Source organism: Balaenoptera borealis (assembly GCF_965194805.1).
Source record: "Balaenoptera borealis genome assembly, chromosome: 19".
Taxonomy (NCBI): Eukaryota; Metazoa; Chordata; class Mammalia; order Artiodactyla; family Balaenopteridae; genus Balaenoptera; species Balaenoptera borealis.
The window spans coordinates 11,408,618-11,435,513 of NC_138878.1; the positions used below are offsets into that span (position 1 = coordinate 11,408,618).

A 26,896-nucleotide genomic window follows, 5' to 3' on the forward strand; every position below is an offset into this window, starting at 1 on the left:
AGGTATTATTCTACATATTACACATTAATTACAAATTAATCACAGAAAAGAGAGTGTACCTTTACAAATGAGAGCTCTGGCAGTCACCACATTACCCAAGGGACCACACTTAGCATCATGAGTCCTGGGCTGACCTGACACTATGTGTCCATTACTATGTGATGGTGCAGTAAGAAGTACCCTACCTCATCTACATGGCATATTTGGCATAGGAAAGAGACAAATCCTAAACGAGCAATATTCTGTAAAACAACCAACCTAGACTCAAAAGACTATCAAAGACCAGAAAACAAACAAAACAAAAGACAGAAGACTGTTCTAGATTAAAGGAGGCTAAGGGAACCCCAGATGTGGTGCCTGATAGGAGGCAATGGAGAACAAATGTGAAGGCCGTTGGGGAGGCATTGAGGGAAATGTGAATATGAACTTTTAAGTTAGATTACACCGTTCTATCAATGTGAGATTTCTTGGGTATAGTATAAGGTGTTGTTTATGTAGAAGAATGTCCTTAGGAGACACACACAAAGTATTTAGAGGTGAAGGAGCATGAATCACACACCCCCAAAAAAGATAAGCAAATGTGGCAAAATGTTAATAATTGGTGAATCTAAGTGAAGAGTGTTTAGGTGATAGTCGTTCTCTGCTTTCAACTTTTCTGTCAGTTTGACATTTTGCAAACTGGAACGTTGAGGGAAGTTTCTCAGTAGACCACACAGGTGTTCTTGTGCCATCACGTTCCATACCGCAGAAGCAGGAGTGCACGGGATGCTCGCATACCCTAAAGCTCACCCACCCACCTGGCAACGCAAGCCCTTTTGCATCTTCATACAGCATTTTTCTCTGCGTTAAGTGTGTGAACCAAGCATTGCAGAGGCCTCACGTGCACCAAGGAATGGTGTGGGAAAGGACCCATTCTTTCCTAATGCTTGTCTAAATTTGACCCTCTCTGAAAGGTCTGAACTAGGCAGATTAATAAAAACAAACAACAATAAAAACAAAACAATTGCCTTCTGTGGCAAGGGGCGCAAGCCCACTGAGCTGGTTTCAGCAGAACAATAGACCAGTGGAGGACTGTTCTTCACAAAGAGGGGCATTAACTTTCTCTTGGCATATGATGCAAATAAACTACTGCCCAGCAGATCAGTTAGCTTGTCTCAGAGAAAAAGTCCATTTCAGTGTCACTTGAGAGTCCCTAACCCCAAGTTACTTGTCTCAAAAATAAATGACCTTTATCGCAAGAGAGACCAGAAACTGTGCAGTTAGAGGACCCCTACTGCTCTGGGGAGAACTGACTGTGAATGAGTGTCTTCTATAGGAAGAGCTGTCCATTTAAATAGAACCAAGTCAGCTAGAATAGTCCTCCCAGCAGCAGCTCAAAGGCCAAAGCAGGCAAAATAGACCTCTGTGCTTAACAGGTAGGAAAGGAAGAGTTGAAAAGGGCTTTCTATAATACAGTGTTTTAGAAGCTTAGAATTCAGGGCTTTTGCAACCAGAATCATCAGGTATGTTTCATAGGCATGCTATAAAGATGCAGAGCAGCGGAAATCAAATCAGACAAACTTACGTTCCCTTTACTTTTTTTTTTTAATTTATTTACTTATTTGTTTATTTATATTTGGCTGCGTTGGGTCTTTGTTGCTGCACGTGCGCTTTCTCTAGTTGCAGTGAGTGGGGGCTACTCATTGCGGTGCGCGGGCTTCTCATTACGGTGGCTTCTCTTGTTCTGGAGCACAGGTTCTAGACATGCGGGCTTCAGTAGTTGTGGCACGCGGGCTCTAGAGCGCAGGCTCAGTAGTTGTGGCACACGGGCTTAGTTGCTCTGCGGCATGTGGGATCTTCCCGGACCAGGGCGCGAACCTGTGTCCCCTGCATTGGCAGACGGATTCTTAACCACTGCGCCACCAGGGAAGTCCCTCCCTTTACTCTTGGATTGGCATAAGATCAATAAAACTGAGTAGCAGATCGTTTTCTATTTGTACAAAAACTGAAGCTGCTGCTATTTGCCAGCTTTTATTTCACCTTTTGCTGATAGATGCCTTTTTTTTTTTTTGGCTGGCAGTGTATCAATGTCAATATTTCTGGTTTTCCACTTTGCTGAGTCCCGATGTCCCATAGAATACTGTCAGTACAATGCTGGGAAGCGAATGGGATTTAAGCTCTTTTCCTAATGTACCACTGGCTTCCAGTCCATTTCCTTGAGTCATCTTGCCTTAGGCTTTGCGGAGATTGCTTAGAGACTTACACAGGTGGGGAGTGAAATTGGCCCAGGGACTAGGGCTTTACATTTCATTCTTCGGGATTTCAGCTTAATCCAAAGACGATCTGAAAGAAAATAGTTGTTTCAATCAGACAGCTCTCACTGAAGAATTTCATCATAAACTTTCTTCCCATTTCTCAGGAAGTACCATGCCAGTTCCAGACCCTTGTATGGCTCTGGAAAATAGTCCATGGCTAAGCTACAAATAAGTCCACTCCTGCCTTGTAAACAGATGACAAATACTAAGGAAACTGCATATCTCTGCCAAAGAATCTTTGTTCCAAATAATTTGCATGTTAGTGGTTAAGCAGGTTGTGAGAGAGAACGCGTAGACTTGAGCTGTATGTTGAAGTTCTAAGTAAAGGTCAGTAGTGCTTCCGTGCACATGTGTTGACCCTATCCTTGCTGGTCCAATTTTGGCGTTTCCTTTTCTTTCCTGTTGGTTCAAGTGCAGTGTTAAATCCTTCTGTTACAAGAGAAGATTCACTTGGATAAGTCCATTATCGAATCATATTAGACATGTAGTGGTCACATACCATGGCAAGGCTTTGTACTATGCTGGGTGAGCCAAGAATGAGTAAGACATGGGCCCTGTGTACAGTAAGCTCCAGGACAACAGGGAAAATAAGAATATCCTCCCCAACCCCAAAATCAGCAGTGAAATTGGTGTGTGGAAGGGATCTCCAAAGGTTATCTGTCCTCAACTCTAGTATCAGCAAGATGGAGAAGACAGGCCGGGTGTCAGAAGCACTGAGTACTAGATCCAAGTCTCCCACGGTGAACTTGGGCAGATTTCTTAACCTTCTTAGATTTTAGTTAACTCATCTCTAAAATAAAGAGGTTGCATTAAACAGCCTCTCAGCTGCTCCCTGTTTTGTGTCCTAATAGTATTTGGTCACAGTTTTTTTGGATGATGATCTCCTCTACTAGATTTTCTCCTTGAAGCCAAAGATTATGCTTTATATATTTTTGTATCCCCAGTTCCAAGCACATTGTCTGGTGTACAGTAATTTCTGATTAATCTCTGTTAGATGAGTCCAATGAACGAATGACTCTAAATTCATTCCCAAACCTCAAATTCTATTCTGTGAGACAGCTGGGTGTCTGGGGCTGATTTTAAAGATTATGGGAAAGATGTTCCCACCTTTTCATCACAACCAGTTGTTGTGTCCTGTCATCCTTTCTGTTTGTGTTTAAGAAGTTATTTTCCCAGCTCCTTTCCAGCACCTCTCATAAATAAACAGCAGGACCCGGAGCATCACTGAGCATGGCCAGATAAAGCAGTGCTTTTGCTACGAAACAAGTCATTTGGGTGAATCTGTGTCCATGCTCATGGGACTGGAGCAAAGAAAACATGTTACTTTAATATCTTTATAATAGACTCAACAGGATGGAGTTTATCATTTAGTTGCATTTTGTTAAACTTACATTCTGGGGGCTAAGAGGCAGCATAATTTCTAGCAAATTATCATTGTAAACTTTGAATTCAGAAAGGAACCAGACAATGGTCATTTTGCCCTTTTTGTCCCTTTTACTTTTCTGAGATTCTGAATATTTTTTTGTGAGGTCTCGGTTGGTGTCTGGTGTTGGGACACGTCATCGGGCTTGGTACGGTGGGAAGGGAATTGGGATAATTGCTGATTGATGGAGAACAGGACAGAAAGCACAAGAAAAAAAGCTTAGTAAGAGGCTCTTTCACAAGTGTGTTGTGCACTCAGCCATACCCTCTGATGGCACGGAAGCCAGCTGCTCAGAGTGAAGGCCGTGCTCCTCAGACAGGATTAGTCCTCACACGAACTTGCGGTAGTAAGGTCAGAGTAGGAGGAGGCGGTTGAAATGCCATTGTTACATTGAAAACATCTTGGCAGCAGTAGTCTGGACATGCCTGAGTATAACGTTCTGGATGCAGTCTGTGAGGGAGCACGTGCAGGGTGCCTTCCTGTGAACTGTGACCTCTAACAAGTGGGTGAAGGTTCTCCTGAATGTGGTTTCTGTGACACAGCTCAGCTCATCCCACTTTAGAACCAAGACTGGAAAATCTGCGGCTGGGGGAGGGGTTGGGCTGTCAAAGCCGACTTCCTGGTAGTCCCTTGCCATTATGGCTTAGGATCCAGAACAAAGAGAAGTCAGTGTTGCTGTTGCTCTGATGCCTGAAACTGCACTGGTTCCTGCTGACAGCACAGAGGTCTCCAGGGGAATTTGGACCTTCCCCTTTCCCCGGTTTTCCAGTGTACACACCTGCTAAATGCCTGTGGGATGCCTCCCTCCTGGCAGTGCTGAGTTGCTCCCTCCTGGCCTAGCTAGCTGCACTTCTGAGACGGGGAGCCATAGGCTGAGGCACTCTCTGCAGTTTCCTTCACAGCAGAATAGAGACAGCCAGCAGCCACTGCCCAGAATCTGACTCTTTCCTGCCTGCCTCAGCTTTCCCGAAAGCCTGATTGATGAACTTTAACAGCAGAGATGGGTCCAAGGTCAGGGTAAATCTGCCTTCCTGAAAAGTGCAATGGAATGATGCCAGGAGTATGCCACTAAAGCCCCATTTCAAGGTGGGGAGTGAGTGTGAGACCCCACATTCCAGGCTCCAGGAACCAGGTGCTGGTCTCTCAGTGATGACGAGCCTCCGCATGTTTTGGCTGCTACTATAAATGTGTCGTTCACTTGATTTAGCCTCAAATACAAGATGGGTAATTTTGCTTTTGAGGCCATCAAAGTAGGAAATCATACACCGTGTTAATGATCCAATGCAAGCAGACATAGAAGCTTTCTCCTAAAGCATAATAGCACAGGTGACATTTTGCTGATATTCATTTAAAGGGGGATTATGACTTTTTTATTTTTCTAGAACTTTTTTCACTGCTATGCGGCAAAAATCATTTTACCATAGACTTCTCAAAGTGACTTGTTGAAAAGATGGTATATTCTGGTAATACTGTCAGAGCTGTAGGCTGTAGGGGAGAGGTGGTGTACAGAGAGCCGTGGTGCTGCCCAGATAAGATGGGGAACCCTGGGTTGCAGAGAGCTGATGGGCAAATATAAGTGGAAATTCCTCCCCTTAGAATTTCCCAATTTAGAAGTGTTCTGAACACCTTTATTCTACAAAAATCTGATTCTCTCCCACTAATTGGTTCTGTGATCCAGGTGACATTGTTGAGTTTATCGAGTGTCCACTGTTTACAGAACTATATCCATGTGCTAGAGAGAGATTTGGAGACCGAGAACTTAAGTATCCACACGATATAGAGCCTGCAAAGGGAAAGTCATGTTTCTCCTCAACATCTTTGTTAGATTCCCCCAAAGCAGAACCTTAGGTAAGGCTTTGAGTGCAGGTGGTTTATTTGGGGAGGTGTCCCAAGAAGCAAGAGGTGAGGGGGTGGGAAAAGTGAGGCAGGGAAGGCAGAAAAGCCAATAGAAGAGTGCACGCATTTCCAAGGCCACGAGCCGTCAGGACTTCTGAGAAACATTCAGTGTACCTCCCAGGACTGCCTATGTGAGGACAAGAGATTGGGCCATTTAGCCACCAGCTCCTGTCCGCCACAGCCACTCCACCAAGTGCTTCTGGCATGTAGGCAGGGTCAAAGGACACCCCGCGGCCAGAAATGGAAAACCTCCAGGTGTGTGGTTTTGGTGAGATGTTGTCCGCAGTGGCTCTGAGCTTCCTCAGAGCTGACCAGTGCGGCAGCAACTGAACGTAGAGCCCTCAAGCATCTGTTACGGAGAGGAGCAGTGCTGTAATGGGAAAAGAACAGGGGTGCGGTAGAAACACCAGCAGGAGGTATCTAGTTCAGAGATTGGGGGAAGGGTCTGGGAAAGCCTCCTGCAGGAAGCGGTTTCTAAGCTAAGGCAAGACCAGATGAATGGGAGGGGGACAGGGAGAGGTGAACTGCAGTTGTGGCTGGAGTGTAGGTTGCAAGGGGAGATGTGGCGAGAGAAGGTCAGGAAGAACTCTGCGAGTGAAGGAGTTTAGACTTTGTTGTAAGAGTAATTAGGGGTCAAGGAGGAGACATTAACCAGAAAGACGTGATAAGCTTCATATTTTCAAAAATTCACTGTGAAGACAGTGTGTAGGATAGATGCCAGGATGGAGCAGGTGAGTGATGGTGGGACAAGACAAAAGTCAGGGAGACAAGTGAAGAGCCTGCTTAATCATCCAGGTGAGAATATAAAAATGAGAACCAGGACAGTGGCAGTGAAGCAGGTGAGAAGGGGAAGGATTTGAGCCATATTAAGTTTCTGCCTCCCCACTTATGATCTGTTCCTGGTAAAATATAGTCTGTGTGTGTTGATGGAGAGATTGTTGTAGGGACTGTTATCCAGAAAAGAATTAGAAGATATGAATCGAAAGCTCATACAGAACTCTTTGGAAAATCCTTAAGCAAATTGGGAATAAAATAGCTGTCAGAAAATCTCTCAAGTAAATTCTCACGTTAGAAGTGAGACAGCACAGTGCACCACACTGAGGGTCAGAAAAGCCTTGTTTTGCCCTGGATCTGCATCTTCTATTGGTTTGACCTTTGTTGTATCATTTGACCTCTCTGCACTTTATTTGTCCAGCTCGAAATGAGGACAGTGACGCCTGCCCAGCCTCGTCTGAGTTGATCTTAAGCTGACAGCCTGTAGCAGGGTATGACCGCAGCAGGGAAGCTAATGAGAGTGTGGAGGGTCATTGTTCAGCCCCAAGAGTCTCGTGTTCAGTGTGGACACGCCTGTCGGCTCATTCCAGGGCAGAGGTAGTGAGCCATCCCTCACTGGCACTGTGCTGCAGGAAGGTGGGATTTCAGAATGGTTGGTGAGACACAAGATCATCTTGAAGTTCCTCCTCCAACTCTGAGACTCAGTGGTCCTCTTTCACGGGCACTAGGGAGAGTAAGATGAGAAATGGCTATGAAACACTTGGATAATTAGCCTTCTAGGCAAGTGAGAGGTATTATTGTTGATGTTATCAGTAGGCCTTGTGATATTAGCTCAGAGAGTTTTTAAATGTTTTAACCCTCTTGCATATCCCAGTAAAGCAGAAAATGACTTCTAGTTTCCTGTATGCTGGTATATAACTTGTTTTACTTTCTAAAGAGACCAAAAGCCATGTTCCTTCCATACTTCCTTCCCCTAGTACCACCTTCTTACTAGCTGCATTCTGTCTTGCTTATTTTATCTCATACATTTAACATTGACTGGAAACATTTGACCTGCCAGGACTTGAACTTGGGCATATGGGGTTTCTCCCACCATCCACGACAGCATAACCAGCAAGTAGAGCACAGGCTGTACATTCCCTGCTTTCAGGATGAGGAATGTTCTCCACCTCCTGGGAAAAACCAGGGTCCTGACTCACAGGAGTTGAAAGGAAACTGATCTTAGAGTCTTTTTAAGATACTGTAACTCTTGCTCATCAGTGTTGGGATCTGGTTCTCTTTCTCTTGAAAGGATTCCCTGGGGCTTTAGCGCACAGATGATGACAGTGATTCAGGATGGATAACATTTATTGCACCTTTGCTCTGTGCCAGCTGCTGTTTTAAGCACTTTATATAGAGGATACACTACAGCCCTGTGAGTAAGCATTCGCTTTGTAGATTAGGAAACCAAGGCAGATGTAGTTAAATACCTAGCCTAAAGTCACATGGTTCGAGCTGGACTATGAAACAAGGCATGTGATTGTAAAACCATGTCTGAATCATGCTGCACTTCTCCCTCCTTGCGAGCAGAGACCTGTCTGTCATACAGAGCAGACAGAGGTCTTCAGGATTTCCTATCCCCAGGTCGTTAGAGTGGTCAGAGGTATTGAGCAGGAAAAGTGCATTAGAATTCTGGTCTCCTTACTGTGCTCCCCACACCAGACAGGAAGTACCCTGCATGCAAACATGGCTCCCATTAAGATAAATAGCTTGAATCTAGGGAGGCCCGTGCCAATCAGAAAAACCATTAATCAAGAGGTTAGAGTTTTTACCTGCTACATGTTTCATGTTTTTGCTTTCCCTAGGTTAAAAAGATCAAGTGGCATGAGCAGCCTTTTGGGGAAACTAGGAGCCAAGAAGCAGAAGATGAGCACGCTAGAGAAGTCCAAGCTGGACTGGGAGAGCTTCAAGGAGGAGGAGGGCATTGGCGAAGAACTAGCCACCCACAACCGAGGGAAGGAGGGGTAAGAAGTAGTGCCTTCTACTCTCTCAAAATCCTCAGAACCCTGCGATCGTTCATTGCACACGCGCTACCCAATTTAAGTAGGCAGGAGCTTTTCATGGTAAAACAGAAAACATGAGTTCTTTGGTGTGTTGTTGAAGCTCTGTTCTAATGTGGGCAGGTCCTGTCGGTGAGGAAAACATTGGGGTGGGAGGGCACGTGAGCAGCACTTCTCTCGGGGAGAGGCACGTCTGCCAAGCTGAATTTGCTGAATTGCAGCTCCCATGAACTGTAAGTCACCTCGTTTGTTCATGTGGTCACATCTGGCTCACCGTATCAGCCTCGGCCTCATCTGAATTATTTGGCCTTCTGAGAAGTCAGACAAGCTCAGTGCATCAAACGCAGAGTCAACAGGGCGCCTAGATGTTGTCGGGTATTGTGGGATTTTTTTTGTCCGTGTCATTATGGCCCGGGGTGGGGCTTCACCTTTGGCTTCAACCTATGTGACACACCAGCCCTCAGACAGCATCCGGGCCATCACGTGCACCCTCTTCCTCTTCACTTTGGAATACAAAGAGGATGTCCATAAACTGTGTACAGGAATGTCCTGAGAGAAATGGTGTTCATTGAGTACTTAGGAACCTGAGAAGGAGCCAAGAACAAAGTTACTACAGAAGTGGGTCCATGGCTCAAGGTCCACACTCCCCGCCCCTAACAGTGAAAGGAAGTGTGCGTGGCGCATCAGACAGCCCTGCTGCTCCCCATGCCTGCCCCTCTCCAGCAGGGGCTCTCCCTGCAGTCGCCGTGCATCCCTGAGGCTCAGCTCCTTCACCAGTAAAACTGAGATAATAATACCACCCTTAGGGTGGTTGTGAGGCTCTCGTGAGACAAAACATGTGATATATGTATCATGCATATATGTATATAGCACAGGCAGACCTCAGAGATATTGCGGGTTCTGTTCCAGACCACCGCAATGAAGCAAATATCGCAGTAAAGTGAGTCATGCGAATTTCTTGGTTTCCCAGTGCATATAAAAGTTATGTTTATGCAATACTGTAGTCTATTAAGGATGCAAGCATTATATCTAAAACACAATGTACAAGCCTTAATTAAAAAATACTTTATTGCTAAAAAATGCTGACAATCATCTGACAACACAAGATTGCCACAGTCCTTCAATTTGTTAAAAAACACAGTATCTGCAAAGTGCACTAAAGTGGAGCGCAATAAGAAAGGCATAAAGCCCTGTCCACAAAAGCCCTTTGCAGAGCGCCTGTCACTGTCACTTAAAGGTGTGTATTAAGTGGTAGTCATTCAGGTTATTTATAAGCTAAATTATAATAAAGACAGGTGAGGGATTTGTTTGGGGGGTCATTTTTCTAGATTAGGTTTCACGAGTATTTGAACGAACGTAGAAGCTGATCAGTATATTAAAAAAAAAATGTCTTTAATGACTTTATGAGCTTGTTTAACTACCAGACTTCTAAGTCCATCTGTCAAAGATGGTTTGCCACAGGACAGAGGTAGAAGTACCGTAGCCATCTGGGGAAGGGCCCACAAGAAAGCACAAGCAGGAGTCAGTGTTACCTGCAGAAGGCCTCTGATGCATGCCCTGAACCTCCCCACTCTGACTCAGCTCTAGTAACTCAGCCCCGCCGCTTCTCCATGTTTGCCTGGTGATCTCAGGCAGCAGAGGAACTGCCAGTGTGTGCCACACTTTACTGCTTCTCTGAGGATTGATTATATGGGTTAGACAGTGTTCGTTCTGTTAATAGAGGTCTTATAAAAGTAAGGAGTGGTGCTGTTGACGATAAGGGAGAGATAAGAAAATGTAGGCTGGAAGAGCAAACAAGATTAAAAAGGACATCTGCCCAATGAGGACTTTTCAGGCAATGGAAAATCACATAACTGGGTTAGGGAACAACTAATAGCATACAACTTTTAAGCTCTTTGCTTTTCCCTCTGTCTCTGAGCCTTTTCCTCCTGGCCAGATGATTCCACGGATCTGATTGTATTTTTCCAGTGCAGATCTGATGACTTCTGTGCTCTGCCTTTGGCTCTTCTCACCTGCCCTCTCTCGTGCCCACCCCATACCTCCACTCACTGTCTTTCCTAGCTCCTGGCAGATAAAAGGGCCCAACCCCTAGTCCAGGGAAGGAACTATTGCTCTGGTTCTTACCTTGGCTAAGCATGAGAATCTTCTGGGGGTTTTTTCAGAGTTACATGACAAGGGCACCCCTGTGCACCGCTGAATCGAGTCACAGATATCTGTGTAGTGTGTATATGTGTGTACACACACACACACACACACACACACACACAATGGAATATTACTCAGCCATAAAAAAGAATGAAATTTTGCCGTTTGCAACAACATGGATGGACTTGGAGGGTATATGCTTAGTGAAATAAGTCAGAGAAAGACAAATACTATATGATATCACTTAAATGTGGAATCTAAAAAATACAACAAACGAGTGAATAAAACAAAAAAGAACTTACAGATATAGAGAACAAACTTAGTGGTTACCAATGGGGAGAAGGAAAGGAGAAGGGGCAAGATAGGGGTAGGGGATTAAGAGGTACAAACTACTATGTATAAAACAAATAAGCTATATGGGAATATAGCCAGTATTTTATAACTATGGAGTATAACCTTTAAAAATTGTGAATTACTTGGGAATTCTCTGGAGGTCCAGTGGTTAGGAACTCCGCACTTCCATTGCAGGGGGCATGGGTTCACTTCTTGGTCAGGGAACTAAGATCCCACAAGCTGTGCGGCTGGGCAAAAAAAAAAAAAAAAATTACGAATTACTACGTTGTACACCTGAAACTGATATAATGTTGTACAGCAACTATACCTCAATTTTTAAAAAGAGAGTCACAGATACCTGTATCTTTAAATCACTCCTCAGGTGCTTCTCGTGCACAGCCTGGATTGAGACTCACTAGACCACAGCAACTAAATTCTAGAAATGAGAGCAAGACAGTCAGCTGCTGGGTGAGCCTATCCAGCACGTATGTAACTTAGAGAGCTGACTTCAAAACAGGGACTGTCGAGAAGGGCAAGAAGATTTCTACTGAGAAGTGTGCCCAGTGCCACAGTGTCAGAGGGTGGGAAGCACAAGCCAAACCTGAAAGGTCTGTTTGATCAGGCCCCCAAATTCTCTTACACAGATGCCAACGAGAGCAAAGGCCACCTGGGGAGAGTCTGCTCTGAGGGAATATGTGGAGAATCCCAAGAAGTATTACCATGGAACAAAAGTGATCTCTGCTGAAACTAAGGGGGAAAGGTCCTATTTGATAACATCTCAAAAAAGCTACTTATGAGTAATGATTGGCCTCTACCATATTTATTATGAGACTGTGACATTTTTTACAGATGCCATATTTAAATTGTTCTCCTATAGAAGAATCCAGATCATGGATAGTGATAAAAAATATTCCTGTAATACAGTCCTGATTAAAATAAGATGGAATTGAGGTTGAAAGATTATGTTGTGCTTTTTGTGTTTTGATAGTAATTCTACTTCAGTAAGTGCTATCCCATCTTTCCCCTTGTAAAGCTTTACTAGAATTTGAAGCTACAATGGTCAATATTGGATTATTATTGTCCAATTTTTAAATTTTATTTATTTATTTATTTATGGCTGCGTTGGGTCTTCGTTGCTGCGCGCGGGCCTTCTCTAGTTGCGACGAGCGGGGGCTACTCTTCATTGTGGTGCGCGGTCTTCTCATTGCGGTGGCTTCTCTTGTTGCGGAGCACGGGCTCTAGGCACATGGGCTTCAGTAGTTGCAGTATGTGGGCTCAGTAGTTGCAGCACGCGGGCCCTAGAACATGCGGGCTTCAGTAGTTGTGGCACACAGGCTCAGTAGTTGTGGCGCACGGGCTTAGTTGCTCCGCGGCACGTGGGATCTTCCCAGACCAGGGCTGCATTAGCAGGCGGATTCTTAACCACTGTGCCACCAGGGAAGCCCTACTGTCCAATTTTTTAAAAGCAATTTTGCTGTCTGAAAATATTCACATAAAGAAGCAAAGCACCTTGAGAAACAGCAGTCACAGGACCAGATCTGCAAGGAATTTAGACAATGGAAATATCAGAGACAGGTTTTAATACAATTATACCTACTGTATTTAAAGAAGTAGACAAACTTGAAAATATTTGCAAGAAGAAGAAACTATAAATAGTGGCCTAAAAGACCCAAACAAAATTTCTAGAAATGAAAAATTTAATAACCATAATTAAAAATGAGAGGGATAGATTTAATAGTAGTTAGACCAGCGGAAAAGAGAAATACATGCACTGGAAAAGAGCCAGAAGAAATCATCCAGAATATTGTTCAGAGAGACAAAAAGACAAAAAATATGGAAGAGGGAAGTTAAGCCTCCTGGAGGACAGTGTGGGACGAGATGAGAGACACCTCTTTACAGACTTTTCAAAACTCAAAGATCCCAAGATAAATAAAATAGAAATCCACACTGCAGAGTGAAGTTGCAGGAAACCAGTGACAAAGAGAAAAATCTTAAGAGCAGCCAGAAAAAAGAGATTTCTTTGAAAGGAGGGGCAGTTAGACTGACAGGTAGCTTCTCAATTAACAGTACTTTTCATAACATCCCCAAATTGGAAACAATTCCGATGTCTATTTGTAATAGACAAATAAAGTGTGATGTGTTCACACACTGGGATACTCTACCGATTGGAATGAACATGGGTAAATTTCAGTAACATAATAACACAAAGAAGTTCATGCAGTATGGTTCCATGTATTATATTTATTTGTTTTAATTCCATTTATATGAAGGTCAAAAATGGGCAAAAACAATGTGTCCGTTAGGTCAATTTGTGAAGAAGCAAGCCACAAAAGAACGCACACAGTATATGTCTATTTATGTCGAGTTCACAGTTAGGCCGTCACCAGGTCAAGGAGCCGAATGCTGCCAGCCTTCAGGAGGCACGTTCATAACTTTCACCCAACACCCACACCGAACACCCAAGCCCAGCCAGGTGTGAGCCTGCCCACATTTCCACTTCCCTTTCAAGTTTCTGTTCCTCTGACATTACCATCTAGTTGTGCCTAATTGTGAATCATTATAAAGCAAGCTCTCCCAGTACAGCTTGGACTTCTCCAGGGTGCTCATCTTCTGCTTCTTGGCTTGCTATATAATGATTCATCTGCCTTGCCCATTTTATACTCTGTGTGTGTGCGTGTTTGTTATATTTTACAATAAATTGAAGTGCAATTGAATTCAAATCCTGGCTCTTCTACCAGCCTGCCATGTGCTCTAGCCCCAGTTTCTTCATCTGTGAAGTAGAAACTCTTCAGTATACTCCCAGGTTTATAATGGGAATTAAATAAGTAGGGGAAATGTCTGGCATGTTTATAGATAGGATTCCCCCCCACCCCAGCTCTCCGCCCCCTCTTCTTTCTCCTGTCTGCCATTACTGACCACGCCAAGCTTAGGGCCTTACTGGAAGGCTAGGTGCTTTATTCCTCTAGATCCCTTCCTGGTGTATTCCTGCCAAGCCTTCAGGAACACTTCCCACAACTGTGGCCAGCACAGCTTGGGGGCATCTCCTCTCTGTCTCCCAGGCTGGCCTCTCTTCCTTCTCTGGGCTTTTAAAGTAGGGAAGTCCCAGGGCTGAGTGATGGGCAGCCGTCGTTCCTCATATTCTCTCCCCCAGGAAAGCTAATTCCATGGCTTAAGTACTATTTTCTGCTGACGACTCCCAAAAAAGCTCTCCCCTGCCTGACCATCCCACTGAGCTGCAGGCTCCCGTAGCAGCTGTTTAGTTGACATCTCCATTTGCATGTCCAAGACGTTACATCAAACTTAACATCCAAAACCAAATACAGATATCCCCCACTTTTCAAAAGCTTGCTTTACACCACTTTGCTTTTGCGAAAGACCTCTACATTTTCTCCCTAACTGAAAGAAATCTGAAGAGGATTTTCGTTTTCTCCAAAAGGCAATTGCTTCTTCGCTTCACGCCATTTCAGCTAAGAGAGGTGTTATAGGGACGCTCTACTTTCAGATAGCTTGAGATACCTCTGCTTGCTTTCTTTCCATAAGCAGACTCCTTCCTCAGACCTCTCAGAAAATGGCACCATCACCGTCCACCCAGCTGATGAAAGAAAGCCCTAGCAGCATCCTCTTTCCACTCGGTCCTGAAAGTCCAGTAGACAATTCCGTCATGAAGTATTTTGGTCCATCCTTCTGTCCATCCCAGCTGCCTGCAGTCCGGTACAAGCCACAGGCATCTGCTCTGCTCCCTGCTTCTGTATCTGTACCTTTCCTCCATTCTTCTCTACATCACAGCCAAAATGGTTCTTTGAAAGTACAAACCATTTTTCCTCTCTTCCCTGCTGTTTAAGTAGCACTTAAAATGAGTGTTCACCTCCTTACCCTGGCGTTTCCAGGCCTCCCTGAGCCGTCCCCTGCCCACCTCTGACCCTCTTCGCCCCTGCTCACGGCAGCCCAGCCTCCGCACTGCTCCTCCAGATCCTCCTCCACGGTGGGCTCTTGTATTGTCACTCAGATGCCACTCTTCACTCTCTCAGAGTAGCCCCACCTTAGGAACCCTCCATCACATCACCCTCTTTGACCTTCTTCATCACACTTATTGTCAGTTGATACACGTTGTCGTGTTTTGTTTCATGTATGGTAAGCCCCGAAGGCAGGGTCTGGTTCACCACCCCGCCACCAGTGGGGTGCTAGAAGAGCACCTGTCCCAGAGCAGGCGCTGAGCCATTGCACTGTCTAAATGCACATCCCACTAGCTGTCAGGCAGCCATGGCTTTGTTTTGGAACCTAGTAGGATTGGAATTAACCACCCAGAAAGGAAGGGCATGACAAGTCAGAATGACATCTCCACCTAGGCATCATTTTCAGACAGCAAAGTTGGTTAAAATGCCTGTACCAAAGAGGTCAGCTGCACAGCAGAGAATCGCTGCTTTTCCTCTGAGCCCTGGACTCCAGGGCACAGTCCAGCATTTCAGGATCAGTGTCACCAGTCAGCACTCAGGGCCTTTAACATTGCTTCCCTCTATTCCTATAACCGATCGCACTAGGTTCCCTGGCAGTGTTCGCCATCAGCAGCGCGTCTCTCCAACACTGCTGAGGTAGAGGCCAGCAGGTTTGGGGGGAGGGATCAATGCAGAGAAAATGAGAGGAATACGGGCTTGGTCTCGGCTGCTGCTGGCAATCAAATTGAAGGTCATGGAGCTCGATGATTGGAGACCAGGTGTGTTTGTGATTTGGAGAGGCGTGAAGGAGAGAGAAAATAATTTTCTTTCTCCAAAGAATCTATCTCCATGACCCCCAAGAGTCACTCTTTCAGAACGAGCACAATCTTGAGGTGAGATGGGAGGAAAGCAGTGGACAAGAAAATTAAAATCACCACCCTTTCACTTTGGCCCTCGAGGTGTTTGCGAGTCACCCTCTTGCACAGGGCTTGTGTGATGTTGAGCAGATTGCTTCTTTCACTTGCACTCCTCAGGGCAAAGAAGTGCACCTCTTAGTACTTCCATCACAGAGCTTTATTCCAGCCTCCGAGGGCCTGCGCCGCCTTTTGCTTTCCGGTGTTGGTCCACTTTCCTTCTCAGGTTTACGCTGCACAGAACGCCTGCGGGCTCTGCTGGCAGCATAGTGATGGCGCAGCCCTGAAACATCCTCCGTTATGTGCCTGCTTCGGATTTCCCTGCACCTCCCTGTGCTCTTTCTTTTCCTGACCAGTGGGCAGGACCCTCTCTTGGGCGGATGAGACTGTGTGGCGGAGCTTTTGGGGATCAGCACACCCACCTGCCCCACAGAACTCTGCCTTCTTGTGGGGGTGGATGGGCGTCCTTTCACTTGCAGCCTGGTTTCCCAGAAGTAGGTACCAACATGTTCTCTGGAAGCATTTTCTACCCTTCTCGTCCTCTTCTTCTATTTTTCCTTCCCTCCACATTGGCCTAGATCTCAAGAAAATTGGTGGCAGAAAAGTAATTTGGGTTGCAGGATCAAAAAGATGACCGAGCCTATTGTGTCTAACCTGGTTCTGAAAGGGAAAGCTTAGAAAATCCCTTAGGTTTTGGTGCTCTTAGCATATTTTATTAATGACAGTGAAGAGCTGCAGCCTCTTAAATGGGCCACATAAGGCAGTAGTGGTGGGAAGGGATGGTCCCCTCTGCCCTTCCCAGTAGACTGGGCTGAATCAGTCTGGGTCCCCAGGAGTGCTGGGCACAGACCAGAAAAGAAGCCTTGCGCGTGTCAGCTGGTGGTCCTCTTCTGGGACTGCAACCCGCTTAAGGTGCCTGAGAACTTTCTGAGGCTCAGTTTAAATAGGTCGTCCGCTCAGGCCGCCTTGGAGGAGGCAGCCTTCCCCACAAGCCCTTCCTCTTTCTGGGGCATTTGGTCTCTTGGTCCCTGTTCCAGCTGTCCCAGTTTCTGAGGCTTTATAGTGATACAGTCAGGTCAGAAATGGGAGGCAAGAACCGCACAACACTCATAGCCATTTTTGGTTTTATTGTTTACAAAGTACTTCTCACAGTTGTACTGTCAGAGGGGTGTTGTAATTTTTTTTCCTGTTTTACAGAGAAGAAAAATAAAGTGTCTTGCCCACAGTCACACACATAGTAAATGTCAAAGCCACCCTCATCCTTGGCACCTTTTCTGTCTTGAGGGTGGGAGGAGGATGTCGAGTAGAAGTGTTGTTCCTGGTCAGCTCTTGGCCGCAAACCAAAGCCATCAAAGGATCCTGTTAGCAGCTGCAGATGCTGTGAATGGGGGAATGAAGTCGCCAAACCTGCCTTGATGGCCTTTGTCTGGGTTGCCCTTGAGAATTGCATTCTGCATATGTGCTCCTCTTTGCTGCCTGAGGCGTTCCCTAAACCTGAACTCTGCCTGCACCTGCTTGTTTAGCACCCAGCCTGGCTTCGCTCTCGATAGTCTCAAGGTCAGCTGGACCCGGCACCGGCACTGCTTCCGGGAACCTGCAAGGCATTATTCATGCTCAGTGAGCATCTTAATTTAAGTATCACTTCCTCTTCTTTAAAGGAAAGTCAAGAAGAAAGACCACAAATGCTCAAAGCCACATACTTCCTCTTCTTTCCGCCCCCAGGCCCGCTCTCTCAGGTATCCCTGGGTAATGGCTCTCTTGAAACATGCCCTAAAGTCTTCTTGAACCAGGACTCCCGCATTTCTTCTGTGGGAACTTCGAGAGAGGCAGTTAAAGCACACTGCTGTCAAAACCCTGATCCCCATTGTGATACTCACCCAGGGCCTGTGGGCTGGGGTGGGGAGGGGTGGCGGTTGTAGTGTGACAAAGCCAGTCCGTCGACTTCGGTTAACAGTCCCCACTGGGGAGTCATGGGTCCCTTGGTGGTAGACAGAAGATGAATTTGTTCTGTCATGTGTCTACTTACCGGCCGCGGTCTCTCCTGCTTTCACACTTTATCAAAAGGGGTCCACAGTGTCTGTGGCTTCCCCATCTGCCGGGGAATCTGAAATTGAAATTTAACCAGGCATCCTGTATTTCACTTGCTAAATTTGATGACCTGACCTTGAGGGCTTATGTCAAGCCTAAAAGCAGGCCCTGCCCTTGTGTTTCCAGCCATGCTGTCCCCTCCTTGGCGATTTTGACACGACAGCTGAGTTCCTGATCCCAGACCAGGTGGTAGTTACTAGTTGCTGGTAACGTGCGTCAAAAGAGCTGACTGTTCCCCTTGGATTGATTGTCCTCAAAGCCCTGACAGAAGCTGGCTTCCCGAAATGACGGTGACAGCTCTGCCATTTTATTGAGCACCTGCTCTGTGCTAGGCATAACATGTACACTATTTCATTTAATCCCCACAACAGCCCTTCAGAGTAGGAATGATTAAGGATGATTACCTTTTTTTGGGGGGAGGCAAATTAGGAAACAGAATTAGCAAGGTTACGTGGCTTACCCAGAGACACAGCCAGCAAGCCACAGGGTCGGGATTCAAGCTGAGAGCTGCCATCCTGTCCGTAGTGAGGTGTAGGGTTAGTGGCCGCAGGCCTGGCTGGAGAGCGGATGGGCCGGGCTGGGTTGCTCCTCACAGGGTGCTGTGGGCAGGCAAGCGAGGCCCTGAACTCAGCAAAGGAACACAGGGTCCTGAACCTGGTAACATTCTCACCCTAAACGTAATGACCTTGTAATGACAGATGCACATGTTCCACAGTGCAACAAAGGAAAGATTAGTGCAGAGATTCAATTCTGCCTCCCATTTTCAGTGGCAGTTTTGCTCTCTCAACAGATTAATTAGCAGCAGAGATCCCCTCCCCCCAGGCAAGCGGCAGCACAGTTCATGGCCAGAAGGTGCACGAAAATGCAGCTGTGTCTCATTCAGCGGCCAGCCTGCTCCTCGCAGTGCCTGCTGCTTCAGCCCTGTGCTTCCTTCCCACCCTGCCTGGGGGCCCGACGGAAGCCTTGTCTGCTGAGCCTGGCCAAGATGAGGCGCAAACCACCAGCTTTTAGGGGACCCTGTGTGTGAGCCGTGGATGGCAGAGGTGCTTGACCTCGTTCCCTTGGAGGAATTTAAGGAAAGGCCTCTTCTGTCGTCCTCGCAGAAGCACCCTGGCTGCATCTGGTTGGAGGACACAAGGAGAGGTGGGAAGGGTGAGGGGAAGGAAGGAGCTGCAGGCAGGTAAATACCTTCGACGGTGAGCGCTCTGCGCACCTCAGCCCGCTTCACCTTCCCTGCAGCCCCAGGAGGTAGTTCTTACTGGGTTTCTTCCATTTGCAGAGGCACCTTTTCCCAAATTTTGATGCATATGTGCAGGGAACATAGCTTTCCCTCCCCACCAACTCAGCGCACCGCCAAGGCCAGGAAATGTGGTGTCACTATTTTGCTGCTGAGAAAAACGATGCTCCTTGACCAGCATGGTCCGCTAATGTGTAACCAAGCTAGGCTCTGAACCTGGGCTTGAGGGAGCCCCTGTTCTTTCCCTAAAACCTGGTTACAAAATTGCAACATTTTCTTGCCTTCAGCCTCTAATGTACTTCCCCTTGATAAGTTGTTGGTTTCTCTTTTTCATTCTCTTTTCACTCACATTTGAACCAGAAACATCCTTGTTTAGACCAAATGGGAGTGGTCTGGATGTTCCTGAAATAGTCATGTTGTCCACTCTGGGCACCACCTGTGGTCATCCGTTTGTGTTTGCTGTAACCCGATGATCCCACAGGCCAAGTGGACCCCTTCACACCGGGGTGAGGGGTGTGGGGGCACAGGACAGGACAGTGCAGGGGAGGCATTTTCTTTTACTGCATCTGCTGACAGATATCTTCATTTTCTTCCAGGTACATTGAACGGAAAGCTTTTCTAGACCGAGTGGATCACAGGCAGTTTGAAATCGAGCGAGATCTCAGGCTGAGCAAAATGAAACCCTGATGTGATGAGGAACCTACAGCAGCTTAATCCTGTTTACAACGTGAGCTTTTTGTGCGTCTTTGAAATGTTTCCCGTGTTTTCCATTGACTGTTTCCCAGCAAGGTCTTTTTGTCTACATTGAATTTCTGTCTTTGTATCTTGATCTCATGTGATTTCATTCATTTTACTTTTAATAGTTTGTCTTTTAAAAAATAAAAATAAAAAAGTACAGGTTGGTCCTGTGAGAGGCCGGTGAAGATGACAGCACCCACCTTTCCTTTGTTCTGCTATGAAGTCCACCAGGCCAAGCCAGCACCTCTCAGGCCTGTCCTGGCCACCGTGGTGGAGAGAGTGACCAGCCTGCAGGCACGTGAGCCCCCAGAGGCTGTAGGGCTCTCTCTGAAGAGGCTCGCCAGTGTTGGTGGAACACAAAGTCCCCGGGCAGCTCTGTTCTCAGTTCCACTCCTGCTTCTCTCCTGATCTCTTTTCTCTCCTGAATGGGATTCCTATTTGCTGGTATAATGTGAGGCTGAAAATAAGGATATACGATTGCTGCATTAGGGATTTTTCTTTTCCTTCAGCCATTTTCCTGTTCTCAAAGTCAACTTCACGTGTGCTCTCACCTCAGCAATTCTTTAATTTTTGGTTTGTCAAAGAAGACTCCAAAGGACTTTTTTTTTTTTTTAACTCTTTAGGAAAATTTAAATTCCAAACTTCATATTAATAAAGCAGTAAACACCACATCCTGCCCCTGTGGGCGGGCGGTGGGGATGTCCTGAGTAACACGGACAGGTTTGGGGGTAGGTAGGGTTCCAAAGACTGGAATTCAGAATCCTGCCTGGACATCTACCAGCTCTGTGACCTTGAGCACAGTTCAGCTTTCTGAACCTTCATTTTCTGGTCTGTAAGTGGCCTGAGTAATACCAGAACCTCACAGGGTGGAGATGAGCCAGTGACATGTGCAGGGAGCACGCATAGGTCTCCCCCTCCAGTCCTCTAATATGTGGGCAGAACCTCATGCAACCAAGACCTGATTGTCAGCCCTGCACGGCTGTGAGGTTATGACCCTCATTACTCACTGAGGCCAGGCTGGGTGGTCGGGCTGACTGAGCTGTGTGCATCTTCAATTGAGAATCATCTTTTCCGTCAGAGTCTTCTTTGAACCATAGCCCATAGTTTTTAAGAACAGGTGGATAATATTTTATCTAGCTCTTCACGTCCACACTTAGTGAAAACTAATCTGCCTGACTCCCAAGGGAAGTGACATCTCTTAATCTAGGAGTCGGGAATTGCCAAGGAAAATGTTTGCAGGAATTGGGGGCCTGAGTCAGCGCTGGGAGGCAGCTCAGTAGCCCTTTGCCAGGCACGGTGCGCCTCCCTTGTCCGTGGCATGGATGACTGAGGAGGGCAGCCAAGGATACTTCCTGCTGGTCTGTGGAGTCCAGAGAATCCCTGAGAGATGAGTTTCCTGGCCTTGCTCTTGCCATCAGTCTTTGTCTTCTTGTCCCAGATAAACGCATCAGATTTCCAGAGCATCTGTTACCTTCCCGTTACTGAAAAAAAACTGCCCTAAAACAGCATACGGTCAAAGAATAAAAAACAGCCTTCTCTATGTGTTCTGTTCACCTATTTCCCAAGGAACGCAGTCCTCTAATTAGGAACTCTGCGTGAGGTCCCCAGGGGAGAAGGGCCGCATTAAGAACTAAGTCTTGAGGGAGCCGTGCACCATTGGAGCTGAGGAGGGGAACTGGACTAAGAGCCCAGGGCCCGATTTCATGAGAACTGACAGCTGGCAGCTGGCACTGCAGAAGGATGCAGAAAACCTCCCTAGAAAAGAGTGGCGTGATGGTGCTGCTGGCAGCCAGGCTGGGACCAGGAAGGCCAGGTGACAGGGCTCTCCAGGTGCTGTGCTGCCTCTTGGCCTCAGCAGGACAGAGAAGGTGTGTGCGGCGTGGCTCTCTGGAGTGCGGTCTTCTTCTGGTATTTGGTATCAGTCTTTAGCCAGAACTGGAATTGCTCAGGCATGTTGGGTAAGAGTCCATGACTCTTTTTTTTTTTTTTTTTAATTACCAAAAAACCAATAAACAAATAGGAATTGGTGTAAGATGGTGGACTCCTGGGGAAGGATTCAGAAGCTCTTAGCTTCATCAATAAATGATGCAGTGGTGCCATGTGCCTGGTGCTTCCTCACAAGTTATCTGACCAGAAGAGGAAACTTGCCTGAGATCAGACTGTGAAACGGCCAGCGATCACACCTGTGTCTTATGCCTAGAGGGCAGAAGGCAGAGGGCCCTGCAGGCAAGATGAAACAGCCTCTCTGGATCCCAGCTCCTAGTTGGAGGATTCACGTTGGAAAGGAAAGATTTGAGTGCAAGGGGACAGAGCAGCCAAAGATGAAGAGATGCTTCCAGTTGAGAAGAGTGGCAGCTGGCACACGCCGGTGCCAGAAGCTTGTGTCAGAAGTACACCAGCGGCTTGGGCACGCTGGCTTCAGCTTCCAGTCGTCTGTGCCCTGGGGCGGCATCTGAACCTCTCTTTGGGGAAGAGTGTGCTGCCTCACCTAGACACCCTCAGGCCCTGGGCAGACAAGCCGGTGGGGAGGCCTAAGCCCTGCCCCGGAACCAAGTTCCTGTGCTACACGGTGTAGGCAGTGTCGCCCTCTCCTCTTTGGGATGCTGCCTGGTTTCAGCGAGTGAGGGGAGGAGGGGCTGGTGTCCAGGTGACAGTACCTTGGAGAGTCTGAGGCATCCCAAATGCCATCCCACTGCACCTCCTTCCCTGGGCACACAGGTGTACCCAGGGTTCCTGCTTCAGGCTTTCCTGCAAAGTCTTTTCTTTTTTTCTGCAGCTTTTTTTTCATGCCCTCTTAAGGCAACTTAGATCCAACAGGACCACCAGATACAATCTTTGTGCACACGAAGTTGACCACAGAGGGAAAGTGGGCTGTGGAAGTCTGGAAGATTCCACCATGGTTCCCTGCAGCCTGGAATTGCCCAGTCCACAGAGACTCTCCTTTCCAGGGCCCCTCTCCATGGTCTGCCGGTGAGCTTTCATTGTTGTACCCTCAGAAAACTGATGGTGTAGACAGATCTACGCTCAAGTAAGGGACAAGGTGGCTGTGTCAGGGAGGGAAGGGAGAAATGTGACATGAGGAGAACACTGTCAACATCGGACAGTGGGTTTGGCGTCCTGCCTCTAACCTTAGATTGTAGCCCTGCCATCCGGGTTGAGTCCCTCCCTCTGTGTCTCAGATGCCTTGTCTTCAAAAGGTTTCTGAGAATGCTTAATAACCCTGCTCTGCCTACCTCACAGCATTTTATTAAATGAAATACATTATCCAGGTGTTAAGTTACTCTAATTAAATTTCACACTAAAGGCTCCCAGCTCCCCAAGACAGCCAGGCTTCTGTGAGTATAAATTAGCACCGCCTTGAAGAACACTTTGGTGATATCTCATGAATCTGGAGCTGCGCTCAGCCTGTGACACAGCAGCTCTGCTCTTGGCTTGACATCCTAGAGAAGCACCAGCATGTGCACAGGAGGCAGGCTCATCGGTGACAGTAAAAACCTGGAAACCACCCAGTGCCCATCAGGAGAAGGGGCCAGTTGTGAAATAGCCACACAGTGGAATACAGTACCGCAGTGAAACGACTGGGCCAGGGCTACATGCCTCAGCACAGATGAACCTCTTAAGCAGCATTGATGAAAAACACCTAGCGTACAATCCCAGTTATACAAGTTCAAAAGCATGCCAACATAGAGGTGATGGTTGCCCAACATTGTGAATGCACTAAATGCCACTGAATTGTACACTTTAAAATGGTTAATTTTATGTTATGTGAATTTCACCTCAATAAAATTTTTAAAACATGAGAAAGATATTGTCCTTTGCCTCAGAATAATATATATACTATATAATTATATATATTCCTATATTCATTCAATATAAATATATATAAACAAATGGGTGATAAACACTAAATTCAGCATAGTGGTTACCTCTCATGGGATTGGGAAGGTTATACAATAAAAGATAACAGAGGAGCTTCGTTTAATGATGTGGGTTTATATCTTCAATTGGGAGTTGGGAACACAGATATTTCTTATATTATTCATTATACCTTTCTACCCTATTTATCTGTAATATTTCAAGATAAATTTTTTTAAAAGAAAGACAAGCCCACATTTAAATTTGCATCACCTCTGTCAGTCTCCTTAGGGAGAGAGAGCCAAGGGATGGGCAGTTCAGGGATGGAGGGTTGCCATGGTGATGAGCTTGCTGGGTGTCGAGGAGCTTTTTCTGCCTCCTTTTCTGGGCCAGCAGGCATTCCAGAATGATCCCTCCAAGCCGCTTTTGGGACATTCTCCAGGAGGTGAGTGATTCACATAGGTGAACTACCACATGCCCCACCCGCCCCGCCCCAGCTCCCCTTTCTCTGAAAAGCAGGTTGGGTGGCTGGGGGAGCTGAGGGGTCTGTACCAGGCCACGTGCCCCATCCCAGCACAGCTGATGGTGTGATTCCTGCCGATCAGCCTTCTCCTTGCCCACAAGGCTGCACAGGTGCACACAAACAGGCCATATGTTAGAAAGATGCTACCGCAGGCCTTGACTTGTTAGATGCAAACAAATGGTTCCTGACCTGGATAAATGAGCTTGAAATTTAAAGACACCAAAATGAATTACAGTCAATGTCTTGAGCTTTCTAGTGGAAGTTATGGAGCTGCCTGTTTTCAAACTCTGCCCAGCATCCTGAGCTCACCCCCGGGCCCTGGGCCACAGCTGTGACATGAGGCCGCTGTGGAGGTGGGGCCAGCTCCTCAGGGTGCGGAGGAGTGTTGCTGGGCCTCTGCAGGGAGGGAGGGAGCTATCCTCTGACTAGCCCCACTAATCTCTGGTAATGATATAATGCCTTACTTCTTCCAGTTAACACCTCTACATTAATAACCGAAGCCTGCCCGAGTTTGAGGCACCCTGACTGACAAATAAGAGACTTCTTTTTAAAAATAAATTTATTTATTTGCTTATTTATTTTTGGCTGCGATGGGTCTTCATTGCTGTGCTTGGGCTTTCTCTACTTTCGGTCCGTGGGCTTCTCACTGCAGTGGCTTCTCTTGTTGCAGAGCACGGGCTCTAGGCGTGCAGGCTTCAGTAGTTGTGGCATGCGGGCTCAGTAGTTGTGGCTCGCAGGCTCTAGAATGCAGGTTCAGTAGTTGTGGCTCACGGGCTTGGTTGCTCGACGGCATGTGGGATCTTCCCAAACCAGGGCTCAAATCCGTGTACCCTGCACTTGCAGGCGGATTCTTAACCACTGCGCCACCAGGGAAGTCCCTAGGAGACATTTTTTAAGTCTGGAAGCTCTTTGGGTGCCTGAGGTTGCATCTGTGGCAGGGTGGACCCTCTCTGTCCCAGACACCTCATCAGATTGCCTCATCTTTGCTGTTGTCTCTAGCTGGACCTCACAGTTCTGTTTCAGCCCTGCCATTGAGCTCCATTACAGGGCCTTTGAATTTGAGGTTGGGATCCTGGGACACAGGGAGGGGAGCCTGCCCATCCCCCAATCACACACACACACCCAGCCCTCCTGCACCAACAGTGTCTGGTGTGACCTGTGTGTGCCCTTGAGACCACTATAGACAACTGGGGGTAGAAATGATGTGAATAAGCATCATTGTAGAGGCCTATTTTGTCTTTGCAATACAACTGTATTTTTTTAAAAATTGCAAATACCCCACATGGTACAATAAATACGTATTTTGTTTTTTGTGCAGTTCCTGGCACAAAACCCCTAAAACCCTTGGAATTTACTCTGTTTGTGTGCTAATGAGAGGACTCCTGGGGGAGCCCAAGTGTGGGGCTGGCCAAAAAGTTCGTTCGGGTTTTTCCGTAAGATGTTACAGAATAGCTTCCAACCCAATAGCTTCAGGATGGGATCTGGTCACCAGAAAAACCACACCTTTGACTTAGAACCACCCCTTTGACCCCTTAGAACTTCCAGCCCCACCCTCCACCACCACCCCCACCCCCCCAGCCCGATCTGGGGAGGAGAGGGAGGCCAGAGATCAATCACCAATGGCTGGGGACTTCCCAGGTGGCGCAGTGGTTAGGAATCTGCCTGCCAATGCAGGGAACACGGGTTCGAGCCCTGGTCCGGGAAGATCCCACATGCCGCGGAGCAACTAAGCCCGTGCACCACAACTACTGAGCCTGCACTCTAGAGCCCACATGCCACAACTACTGAAGCCCACACACCTAGAGCCCGTGCTCCACAAGAGAAGCCACCACAATGAGAAGCCTGTGCACTGCAACGAAGAGTGGCCCCTGCTCACTGCAACTAGAGAAAGCCCGTGCATAGCAACGAAGACCCAACGCAGCCAAAAATAAATAAATTAATTTAAAAAAAAAACTCACCAATGGCTAATGATTTAATCAATCATGCCAACATAATGGAACCTAAATAAAAACCCCGTAAGCAGAGTTTGGGGAGCTTCTAAGTTGCTGACCACATCCACTTGCTGGGCACACAGGCTCCAGCTCAGGACCCCTCTGGACCATTTTCATTTGACTGTAGCCTTTATAACATATTTTTCGTAAGGAGAGCGTCTTCCTGAGTCGGTGAGTTGTTCTAGCAAATGATCACACCTGATGGGGTGGTGTGAGCTGGGCAGCAGCATGGGCCGCCTCGGCAGCCCGTTTGCAGCTGGCGTCTGAAGGGGGGGCAGTCTTGTGTGACTGAGCCCGTACTGTGGGGTCTGCGCTAACTCTGGGTAGTTAGTGACAGAACTGGACTGAGTTGTTGGACATCTCGTTGGTGAGAATTGGTTGGACCCCACATTTGTCTAACTCTTCCCTTAACGCCAAGCATCTGCCACAGGTGACTGAGACGCAGCGCGATATAGTCAAGAGACCCTTGCTGGAGAATCAGGACACCCTAAGCCCAGCTCTGCGACCAGCTGGTGCCCTCAGGCATGTGGCTTGGCCGCCTCTGCCCCCATTTCTGCATTTGTAAAAGGAGGGGGGTTAATAACCCTGGGCATTTAACCCTAGGAATCTGCATTTTGAACAGGCAACCCCATGATTCTTATGCACTCTGAAGTTTGAGAACCACTGCTTATGGCCTCCCTACCTAGAAAAAATTTTAAAGCCTCCAGCTCTGTA

General features: G+C 47.0%; 2 protein-coding genes and 1 long non-coding RNA gene across 7 annotated transcripts in view; 2 read left to right on the forward strand and 1 right to left on the reverse strand.

Annotated features, from left to right (window-relative positions):
- CFDP1 (craniofacial development protein 1) overlaps window positions 1–23,617 on the forward strand; it is a 138,676-nt gene extending 115,059 nt beyond the window's left edge. The window contains exons 6-9 of one of the 5 annotated variants that reach the window (XR_014237298.1): window positions 8,232–8,390; window positions 19,672–19,802; window positions 22,590–22,783; window positions 23,118–23,617. Coding sequence is in view for 4 of the 5 variants with exons in the window: in XM_082366409.1 (XP_082222535.1) it covers window positions 8,232–8,390; window positions 19,672–19,762 (250 nt within the window). In the remaining variant the exon portion in view is untranslated. Of the gene's footprint in view, window positions 1–8,231; window positions 8,391–19,671; window positions 20,004–22,589 lie in introns of those variants that run through there. The other 4 variants (XM_082366409.1, XM_082366410.1, XM_082366408.1 and 1 more) reach the window with 4 other exon arrangements.
- LOC309616186 overlaps window positions 1–26,896 on the reverse strand; it is a 114,260-nt gene that overhangs the window by 66,877 nt on the left and 20,487 nt on the right. The window lies entirely within an intron of this gene.
- BCAR1 (BCAR1 scaffold protein, Cas family member) overlaps window positions 19,684–26,896 on the forward strand; it is a 52,825-nt gene continuing 45,612 nt past the window's right edge. Inside the window, exon 1 of the mRNA XM_082366333.1 lies at window positions 19,684–19,802. Coding sequence (XP_082222459.1) covers window positions 19,767–19,802 — 36 coding nt within the window. The 5' untranslated portion in view covers window positions 19,684–19,766. The remainder of the gene's footprint in view (window positions 19,803–26,896) is intronic.